The 11,990-nt window shown below is 28.3% G+C and overlaps 1 protein-coding gene across 1 annotated transcript; it reads right to left on the bottom strand.

Moving 5' to 3' along the window:
- Window positions 1-8,495: 8,495 nt before the first annotated feature.
- Window positions 8,496-11,654, bottom strand: LOC130962137 (4-hydroxy-tetrahydrodipicolinate synthase, chloroplastic). The gene is made up of 3 exons (XM_057888237.1): window positions 11,210-11,654; window positions 9,867-9,947; window positions 8,496-9,585 (listed from the first exon to the last, which is right to left on the bottom strand). The coding sequence occupies exons 1-3, from the start codon at window positions 11,308-11,310 to the stop codon at window positions 8,658-8,660; spliced, it is 1,110 nt and encodes a 369-aa protein (XP_057744220.1). The 5' UTR covers window positions 11,311-11,654; the 3' UTR covers window positions 8,496-8,657.
- Window positions 11,655-11,990: the final 336 nt, after the last annotated feature.

Genomic DNA, 11,990 nt, shown 5'->3' with positions numbered 1-11,990 from the left:
TAAAAATCTCTATAGGAGTGAAAAATAGGATATGATACAATATTCTCCTAGATAGGGATTAGGCTAGAGATGGAGAGCAAAAAGACACTCTCACCCCATCTTCGTCCAACTCTATTGATATCTTTGCACTACAAAAAAAATCACCTTTTAATGGCATTTTTATATTTTCAACAAAATAAAAATAATCGCTAACACATTAATTGACAATATATTTGTCTTTTTATACATTATTTATAAAAAAATTTAGTAGTAATTATAATAATCACAAGTAAATTTGTTTTAATAGTCACAAAATTTCTATAACTTGTCAATATATTATATAATAATAATAAAACATAATTGTTAAAAAAAACTAATAAAAAATAATAATCATAAGATTATTATCACAAAATATTTGTCACTAGAACTAGTATCTAGTCTTATAGTTGTAGATACACTCCACTTTATATATGATTCACTTTATTAATGTAGGTGTGTAACAATACTCAATCATAATGAATTGAGGTTTAGCAATATACTTTAAGTTATTTACTTATTATTTATCACTTTTAATTTCCACTCCTACACATAATCGCATACACAATCACTACTTTTCTATTAATTAACATTATTTTTTAATAAAATAAAGTAATATATATAATTCACTTATTTATTTATTAACAGCCAACAAAAATTACGAGAAGGAGAAATAATATTGAGGTCATGATGCTATGTATTATGAAATTATATATATTTATATGTGATGAAGTGGGTTAGCCTAAGTTGGAAAATACAAAAAACAAAAAATATATATAATATGATGATATGAAAACAAAAAAGACATCGAATGGATGGAAGAAAGGGAGGGGGGGCATAGTGATGATAATGATGAAGAAGAAGATGAAGCCAAAATGGGTTTCATTTTCCAAATAAATGAGTATGGCTTTGGTACTCAATTACATGAAAGAAAAGGGACAAATAAGGGACCTAACTATATTGACTATACTGCCCCCTTAGTTTTATCCTCATCATACTAATTACTTGTACCCTTCCAATACTCCACTCCTACTATCCCCACGTGATTTTCACGTGCAAATCCATGTGACCTACTTTTGATTTTTGAATTTGGGATTGCTTTGCCCCTAAACTTGATCAAGGATTTAACTAAAGTAATTTAGATTATTATCTTTCTAATATTACTCGTATTTTATTTACTTTCCAAAAACTTATTAGGTTATATGTTCTTTAATTTTTTATCTTCAAAGGTCTTTGTTTTATCTTCAAAGGTTTTTTTTTTTTTTTTTACTTGATGAGTTTTAGATCTTTTTTATTATTTTTAATTTTAAATATTTTTTATTCATTTCTTTTTAATTATTGACTGATTTAAATTAATTGCCTTTCTAGGCTTTTTTTTCATATATAAATTGTTAACAAACATTGGGGTCAACGTAACATCACATATTTAGAGAAATTACATTATTTTCATGTAATCCAAAATTTGAATAAGTATAATAAAAATGAATTACCCTTTTATATATTATCATGTCAGGTTGACTATTTATCTATAAACACAATGTTTTGTGGTTATATTTTCAAATCAAGCAAATGATGATTAGTTATAATGGCAATGTTTTGGCTTTTCATTTGTTGAATTTAGAGATAGATCAGAATTCCCAACAATTAATTAAAGACATTTTCGCAATGCGAAAATTAAACAATAAGACCATAGAAAACTTGCATCTTCTTTTTAAACAAACAATATCTTATGTAATTATATGTATTAAAACAAGAATTTAATTTTAAAACATTATAAGTATAAGACCGTTTTATATTTGCATCAAATTACATAATGATACATTAGTAAAAATAATTATTTTTTTTATCATAATTACGTAAATGATCGTTTAAAAAATAATGTGATTGAACGATTGTACGCTGTTAGTATATTAAATTAAACTCTTAAAAGAAACCTTTATAATTTATTATATGAAACAAATTGTTATTTTTCTATCATCTAATGTTAATTATAATTAATTTCTATATATAGTTGAATGTATGTCTTGGCCATTTAGGTTAAGATGGAAATGGAATGCTAGATTGTAGCATAATAATTTCGGTGTAATGATGATTTTGTGTCGATGCTAATGTGAAAAGATTTCATGATATATTTTTTTTGTGTGTTATTATTTGTCTATTTAAGACAATACACAACAAAGGCATGTACCATTCATGATTTGAATCAATTGAGATGCTTAGATACAATTTATCAGAAACACGTGCACCAAATCAAATGGCATTATTTGAAACTCAAATAATTGAAACTTAATTATATATGAATCTTTGTGAAAATATATATAAAAAGAAGTTTCTACTTTAATAATAAAAAGAGTATATAGTAAGAAAATTATGCATTGTTTTTTGAATATTTCTATGAAGATATCCTTGTCTATAAGTAATTCTATCTTTTTCATTTCCATATTTTCCAAATTAGTTTCAATAAACTCTTCTAAATTAAGCTTTATAAGGAACCATACAATAAAATATCATCCTTAAATAAGAAAAAGTTTGAGAAATAAAATAATTTAGTCATAAAGCCCATAATTAACCAAAATTTTTTTAATTTAATTTCATTAACCAAAAATATAAAGAAGTTATATAAATATTTATATAACTTTTTTACGTTTTGATTTTTTATTTTACTTTCTTATCATTTAACTTATTACATTATATTCCTAATTATTAGGATATAATATATCATATATTAATAAAAAAATTTATAATTTAATTTTTAAATATACTATTGCATTAAAAACTAATCATAATAATATATTTTAAATATCATTAATTTTAATTAATTTTTCTTTGTAATCACTAATTTATTTTTTTTCTTATTTTTCACTACACCTACATAATATTGTAGAGGTTGGAATAATCTAAATTTTAATTATCATTAATTTTAATTATTTTTTTATAATACTAATTTATTGTCTTACTTATATAATATTTGTTTCATATTTTTCAAAGTGGAATGATAATTTATTCTGATTTTTTAATACAAATATTTTCAAATTTTATCATAATTGAATTTTAAAAAATATCAAATACTTAAATTAATTTATTCAATTGACAAATTTATTCAGTTCATACACATAACATTCATAATTTCATATTAATAACATCCATTATTTCATACTCATAACATTCATAATTTCATACATATGATGTTTATAATTAATAAACTTTTACAATTAATATTACCAAATTTCAAACTATGTGTCTTATTGTATTTTTTTAAATTATTATCTTATATGTGCACTAATAGATCATAATTTTAATAATTTAAATATTTTTTATTTAATATTCATATGTATGCTTATTTAATAATTTTAATATAATGAGTTAATAATTACTTTTAAAATTTTATTTCTTAATTTTTGTTTATATTTTATATTTTATTTTTTATTTTTTATTTTCTAATAGTCTATATATAAAATATGAGTTATATAGTAAAAGTTGTTAAAATTTTTTAATTTAACATTTATAATTTTATATGTATAACATCTATAATTTTAAATACATAATATCTATAATTAATAAATTGGTGTTAATTTATTATTTTATTTTGTAGGTTAAAAACTAATAATTTTAAACATTTTTAATAAATAAAGACTAATCAAAATATAAGATGCTTTTATTTTTAATAAAATGTATTGAAGTGATTTGAGATTTTTTAAGAATTAAAAATATCAAAATTTAAAATTTTTATTTGAAAAAAAATTATAGAATTATGAATGTAATAATAATAATGAAAGAGTATTTTTTGAAATTTAATTCACATTAAATTTAGAATTGACTTTTAGCGTAATTAAATGAGAAAAGATAGTTATAGAAAGAAATTAATTATGTCAATTAAATCCGAAGAGTAATTTACACTTTTTTATAAATACAAATATTATTGATTATATATTTTTATTTATTATATATAATGTGTTGGTTACTTAGTATTACTCTTTAAATAATAGACTTGTAACATAATTAAGCATTAATGTGTGTGTAATATGCATTAATAATAATAATTAATCCACTATTTATTAGTACCTAGTTTTGCTAGCTCTTACTTCCAAATTATTATAATTATTCTTAAGGTTCAAATTTGAAGAACCAGCAGTGAAATAGTGGTGAGGGCTTAAACGGCACTGAGAACTAAAGTGAGGAAGGTTCTAAACTTTCAAAAGGTTGTAACAACTAACAACACAATCTTAAATAGAGTACTTTGAATGTTTTTGATGGTGGGTGATGCATACTGTTGGAGTCTAGCTCAAAAGATAGACTATTCTAATACATTTAAATAAGCTTCTTTTTCCCTAATAAAATAATGTTTTCGCTTTATATTTTTATTATAAAAAGTATTTAATTTTTATCCTTGTAAAAGAGATCTACATATGGTGTTTATTGATTTGGAAAAAGCGTATGATAGGGTATCAAGGGAGGTCTTATGGAAGGTTTTAGAAAAGAGGAGAGTAAGGATCGCATATATTCGGGCAATTAAAGACATGTTTGATGGGGCCACAACTAGTGTGAAGACTCAAGGTGGTGTGACAGAGGAATTCCCTATTGGTATCGGATTACACCAGGGATCATCCTTAAGTCCATACCTTTTCACATTAGTCTTGGAAGTACTCACAGAGCACATTCAAGAGCCTGTGCCATGGTGCATGCTTTTTGCCGACGATATCGTCCTTATAGGAGAGTCAAGAGAAGACCTAAATAAGAAGTTGGAGTTATGGAGAGAAGCTTTAGATGTGTATGGTCTGCGTATAAGCCGTAGCAAGACGGAATATATGGAATGTAAGTTCAGTCTGAGAAGGGAAAACCCCAATATAGAGGTGAAGATTGGAGAAAACATCCTACAAAAAGTTAAAAGTTTTAAGTATCTTGGGTGCATCATACAGGATAATGGAGAAATTGAACAGGATGTAAATCATAGGATCCAAGCAGGTTGGTCAAAATGGCGGAGTGCATCTGGTTTTATATGCGACAAAAAAGTGCCTTTAAAACTTAAAGGTAAATTCTATCGCACCGCTATAAGACCGGCTATGCTGTATGGTACGGAGTGTTGGGCGGCTAAAGGGGAGCACGAACATAAGCTGAGTGTGGCAGAGATGAAGATGTTGAGATGGATGAGTGGTCATACGCGATTGGATAAAATAAGGAATGAAGATATAAGGGAGAGAGTTGGAGTAGCACCCATTGTGGAAAAGATGGTTGAATCGCGTCTCAGGTGGTTTGGACATGTGAGAAGAAGACCGATAGAACATTCAGTCAGGAGGGTGGATGAGATGGAAGATGGACAAAGGGCAAAAGGCAGAGGAAGACCTAAGAAGACCATTCATGAGGTGGTCAAACGAGATCTACATGTAAACGGTCTCTTTGTAGACATGATACATGATAGAGCACAATGGTGTCGTTTGATTCATGTAGCCGACCCCACTTAGTGGACAAGGTTTTGTTGTTGTTGTTGTTGTTTTATCCTTGTAAAGTTTGCATTTTTCTTTTTAAAAACTGTGGTTATTTACAGAGATAGGAATTGAAATTGAAACTCATTATGTTTAATAATTATACATTAAAACTAAAATTTCAATCTTGTTATATAAAATTTCAGTACATTCAATATTTCTAGAAAGTGAGAATACACGAGAATAAAATTTTTTAAAATAAAAATTAAATCTTTAATGATATTCTTTTTTAAAAAAATATTCTCATTTAATTTTTTAAATTCAATTTTACTCCTCTTTAAAACTTAATAGAATACCGATCTCTCAATCTGTATCTTTTAATTTTAGTCTAAAAAATACTAATTATAACGTGTGACAAATTGAGATGTGTTACATCATTGTTTAACGATAAAAACAACAAAATATTATAATAACCCGATAAAATATTAAAACAGCATATTTTACCAAGGCAAAAGGCTATATAAGTCAATAAAATAATAATGGTAATAATAACTAGTTAGAAAAAATTAATAATTAAAAAAGGACCAAGCTAAGAAATCAAAGGATTAAGAGCTAGCAATGCAAGGTATAGGAACATTATTTTTTTTTTTTTTCTCTTGAATCCTTCTTTCTTCTGCCGTTGCTCTTCATCTAATTGCTGCCCAATGTAATGATGATTCCTTTGTGTCATCATTGCTATGAAAAGTCTCTCTCTTATGGCAGATACAAACACATCTTACAGCTATATCACTTTTCTTGTGTTTTCTTATCAAGATTCTCACCATTATATATCTTATATATATATGGCTATATAAACCAACCCTTCAATTCCTTTCTTAAACCCTCTTCACTCATATAAGTTATATTTCATCAACTATACATATACAAATTCACCCATGTAGTATTACTACTATAGTTATTAACCTTTTCTTTCACATTGAAGCTTTTTAATTTGTGATATCTTCTTTGATAGAATAACACAACAATAATAGTAGTGTATTATAGAAGAAAAAGATATGTGCTATTCCTCTTCAAAACATACCCTAAATGTTCCTCTTGTTTCTTCATGTTCATCAAAGACACAACATCTTCAGTTGAGCTTCCTTAGAAGGTATTAATTAACTACTCTTCAATATATATATATAGTTTCATAAGCTTTTTGTGTTGTATATGTGTATGTATGTCTTACTAGCTATATATGCTTGTGTGTTCATGTGTTAATGTTACCATGTTTTGTTTTATTGAGCTTAATTAACTTGCTACTAGTTATTAGATAGGTGATTTCTTTTTTGTCTTTAGTTCTACTAGTATTAGGTTCAACCAGTTATTAGATAGGTGATTTCTATTTTGTCTTTAAATTCTATCATATATTGTTAAATATATTTATTAATAGAGCTACTAATATAGTATTAAGATGAAAAAAAAAAGCGTTTTTAGTTTCAACATAATATAACAATTTTGTAAGTTAGTTTTATTTTTACTATTATCAAGGTCATTTAATTATTATTTTTTATATATTGATGGTAATGATTTCTCTAATGAATTCCATACTATATATCTCGTGAATTTCTTAATATATATATATATATATATATATAGACTATATTACAGTAGCTCCGATAACTATAGTATTTTAAAAAATTATTAAAATTAAGATAATGCTTTTCACTGTTAAACAACCTTTTTTAAATAATATTGTTTTAAAAAAATATTACCAAAATATTAAAAAAGTGTGATTCTAATTTTTATAAAATTTGTGTAATCAACGTAACCATCATAGTATAATCATATTAGAGTTCACCGTATATATATATATATATATATATCAACATGGATAAAGCAGTTTGATGAGTATACAACTAAAGAAATATTTACAAACATAATCATAATAATCACTAAATAATTTCTTTTATGTATATAATTGTGTGTGATATTGATCCCTTTTTTTTATTGATACAGAAGGAGAGCACAATTGAAAGAAGCAAGAGAGAGGAGAAAGATGGCTGTGGTGAAGACACAGATTAAGATGAGAAACTTGAAACTTTACAAAGAGAACCAAAGCTTATTAAATGAGAATGAGAGGTTGAGAAACCAAGCCATGCTTCTTTACAAAGAGAATCAAGACCTCTTATCTAAACTCCAAAAGAAGCTTTCACAACAAAATAATAAGAAATAATTGATTAATTATTAGGTTTTGCCTAATACAAGTTCATGTTTAAAGGGTATTTGTTGTTATTGCTCTATTTCTTCTATTTGGAGCCGAAAATCTGATCTCTCATATTTTGCCTTTATTTGTTTCTTTATTTGAGGTTAAATTAATTTTTCTTGCAATAAGTTTTGAGAGTATAATTGTAAACCATTACATGGTAATGAGCAATGCTACAATTAGTTTTAATTTGTCAATTCCTTTTACTGCAATATAGTTAATTAATCATTGTTGAAAGAAAGCTAGTAAAATTATGGGACTTCTACTACCACAAAAGAACAATATGGGACAATTCGTTTATACACACAGGAGATTGTAATATTATAACTTTTTCAATAAAATAAAAAATAAATAAATAAATAGTACTTACTGCTAGTTTCTTCAAGTACTAATTAATAAAAGGTTTTTTTCAAAAAAAAATTAATAAAAGGTTTTTATTTTATTTTAATTTAATATATTTCATTTATGAGTCGATTCTGTGTATGACACAGTAAAACTGGAAAACATGATCCCTCTCTCTGAATTCTTTTTTTTTTTGGTCAGGCCCTCTCTCTGAATTCTAGCATCGAAACTCATCCCTCGGTGTTGGGCAAAGATTCAATCTGTTAATCAGTTTGTGCTATTCGTTTCAATGCTTCATTACTTTGATGGCCCAACTACTCCTATCTTTGTTTGATGCTCTGAATATGTAATTATATCATTTTGCTTTTGTCTGCTATAAGTGTATAAGGAAAGTTCATGACCCAAGAAAAAAAGAGCAAGGTTCATTTTATCATGTAAGTAGCATGAACCAGTTAACACTCGACAGCTACAAATAAATACTGAAAAGAAACACCAACTTGTATTATTATTGGTTTATTTTAACTGACTCTATTGTACATTAATTGGTTTAAAACTTAGGCAAAATCTGGAAAAGGATACAAAACTCAACTAAGAACAACTGAAAATGCAAACTACAACAAAGGTAACACAATAAACTAATATCGACCAACTAAGATAAAATCATCATCATCAAGAACCTGAACATCTTTGTCTCCAACAAAATGCTCTCGGCCAATTTGCTTCACCAAGTTCACAAACTCAATCCTTTTCTCCGCAGGGAGCGGCACGTACGGCAGCCTGAAAACCGGTCTGACAACCCCAAGTTGGGCAAGAGCTGTGTTCAAACCAATCGGGTTTGGCTCCTGGAAAAGCCAGTCCATCAGAGGAAGGAGCTTTGAATTCAAAGTTGGATTCTTCCCTGCAAACATGATGTCTCGCATCAAACCAGGAACAAGGTTGCTGGTGACAGATATCACTCCAGTGGCACCATAGCCCCATCTAGCATCATGGCATTGATCATCGTTGCCACTCCACACAACAATCCCATCATCCGTGTACTGTTTGATCCGATTGTTTCCAACACACTCCTTGACACCGGCCAAGGTAGCACTTTGAGCCAAGGTTTGAATCACATGAGGAGGAATATCTTGACCAGTCCTCGAAGGAACATTATATATGATTGTAGGGCCCATGGAAATCACGCTTTCGAAGTGAGAAATCATACCGTCCAAGGAGGTTTTGCCATAGTAAGGGTTTATATGAAGGGCAGCATGCATTCCAACTGCAAAACCCTGCTCACTGGCATGGATTGCTTCCCTCGTGGAGTTACTTCCGGTGTTACCAACAACCTTGATTTTACTGCCAAAACAATTGACCGTGTGCCCGATAAGCATGATGTGTTCGTCCCAGCTCATTAATTGGCCTTCACCAGTTGTGCCACCAACAATAATACCTTCTACACCGTTTTCAATTTGCTTGTTCACCAAATCATCATACGCTTCTAGATCAAATCGGCCATCAGGTAGGTACGGAGTTTTGAGCGCAGTTATCAATCTCAGACACTTTATGTCCTCAGTTGATGTCCTGTACATACAGTACATGTAAAATACTTATTGTAAAGATCAGACACAGAATATTGTTTAATGATACTTATGTCAGTTAGATTAAAAATATCAAGTCCCGCAGCCTTTTAAAATTCTACCAAGGCAAGATTCAAAATCAAAAAATTTCTACTTAATCTACAAATTGTACACAATACATAAATAAAATAACCTGCAAATGAAAACCCAATGTTAAGTATAGAATTTAACAAGAGAATGATTCTATTTGGAACAGCAAATTGACAATTCATTAGTCAAACACACCTATTTTTCACCTCAAAGCTGCGCATTGGGAGATGCAAATTGGGTATGATAGCTGCCTGTGGAGGCTTCCAGTTTGAGCTCCTGGTTCATACAAATAAACATTAAAATGTAAAATGATCAATGAATCAACATTTAGATCAATGGCGTTATGGCAAGAAAACTTGGTATCTGTCTCATTGCAATTGGCACCAACCACCAGTCTAATAATTCTGAAGTGGAAAACATACATACAGGGGTGCTGACCAAGGTTCACAAAATCCTTAGTTCTATTTATGACTTTAGCCCTTTTAAAACTGTATCTACACACCCCATTTTTTTTTAGTTGCAAATCACCTTTTGCTAATAAATAATTGCATAAAGGACACTGACAGAACAATATTGCAAACAAGAAACAAAGACATCATTTTACATAAACATGCGTTCATCTTAACAACAAATTAAGGAGTTTCACCTAGGAAAACAGAGGTAGCTGGATGAATGCACATGATTCACAAAATAAATCATTTTTACTTGTTTTATGGCAAGTAAAAGGCATTCTTGATCATAAAACTGGGAAATGGCAACCAAGTAATGACAAAATTCTAAATCCAAACAATAAGACAAAGGCAAAAAGACTCGAAACATAAGATAATCACAAATCTTCTAAACTCATTTAGCTCCATACACTGTTTAATTTCTCATTTGGCTACAAGGTTAGGATTGGCTTTAGCTAAATGCTGAAAAGAAACAAGTATCAAAAAAAAACATGGTGTTTCTAAAAGTGAAGAAGTTGAAGGAGATAAAATGTTCAATACAGAAATTCCCCAAGAAGTTAACTTGATTTGAAAAACGAAAAATACAAATTAGTAATCATGTAAATAAATATAAATACAACCTCAGCAACCAAAATCATATTATTTACTTATTTAGCAAACCCCCATTTTTAAAGTAAGTTACAAACTAGGTAGCAATGCACATATACACCTAATAGAGGAAAACAAAACCCAAATCAAAACAAGGAAATACTTAACAAGATAATCCATCGACCATCACAAACCCCACTATAGTAAGAGTATCTATTAATCAATCGACATGAGCACTAAGTAAAAAACAAATACTCAAATTGCTCCAATGTGAGATATTTAAATTTATATTTTTTTCCCTATCAACTTAGTCCCTTACGTCATACATATAAAACCACCAATTAACTAAAGATCAAGTCAACATCTAAATACACATTGAAATGAGAACTAGAATAAGTAACACATATGAGTGACAAACACAAGAAGATACCAAAAAAACGATATTTTTATAAAAGAAATGACATATTAAGCAAATTAAAAATCGATATTTTTTATTATAACCTCTTGTTACTGGCGTTGGTGGCATTGTTGGAGCGAAAAACAGTGAAACCAGAAGCAGGGAAGCACGCAGTGCTACTATAACTCTTCAACATCGCCGCCATCACTATTCAACGAAAAAAGTGACGAATATTACGACCGGTCAATGAGAAAATCCGATAATGAGAGTGAGATCCGAGTCGAAATAGAGAGAGAGAAAGAGGGATAGGGAGGGTTGAGCTTCTTAGATGATAATAATGGTAGTAATTGGGGTCATAATGGTGGTGGTGGAAGTGGAGGAGTGGGTTACGAGATGAGGAGAGAGGCGGTGGGCAACGGAGGTACGGCAGAACATGACGTCAGATTCCGGCGGAGAAGGGGAAGTGAAGAGGAGAATGGTAGGGTTTTATTGAATCGCGTGATGATGTTTCCCTCTTTCAGTCAATAAAACTGATAACAAAGCTAAGGTACTGTGTGCGCTACTGCACTGTCCGCTACTCGCTTTTTTATTTTTTAATTTTGGAGTTGTTTTTTATAATTTTACTAAATTTATAAATAGATGATTATATATTTTTTTATTAAATTTTTATATTATATTATATTTTATAATTAAGTTTTTTTTATAATAAAAATACTGAAATTAATAAAATATTCTATTAAATACAACAAATATGTTTAATATTTAACTGAATATTTTATATAATTTAATAAAATATTTTGTTAATTTTAATTTTTTATCACGATAAAAATTTAGTTACAAAATTTAATATAATATAAAGTCTAATTAAAAAAAATATAAAAATTT

Source organism: Arachis stenosperma, chromosome 2 (assembly GCF_014773155.1).
Source record: "Arachis stenosperma cultivar V10309 chromosome 2, arast.V10309.gnm1.PFL2, whole genome shotgun sequence".
NCBI lineage: Eukaryota > Viridiplantae > Streptophyta > Magnoliopsida > Fabales > Fabaceae > Arachis > Arachis stenosperma.
Note: the sequence above shows the minus strand (reverse complement) of the source record. Positions and strands in the feature narration are given on the sequence as shown.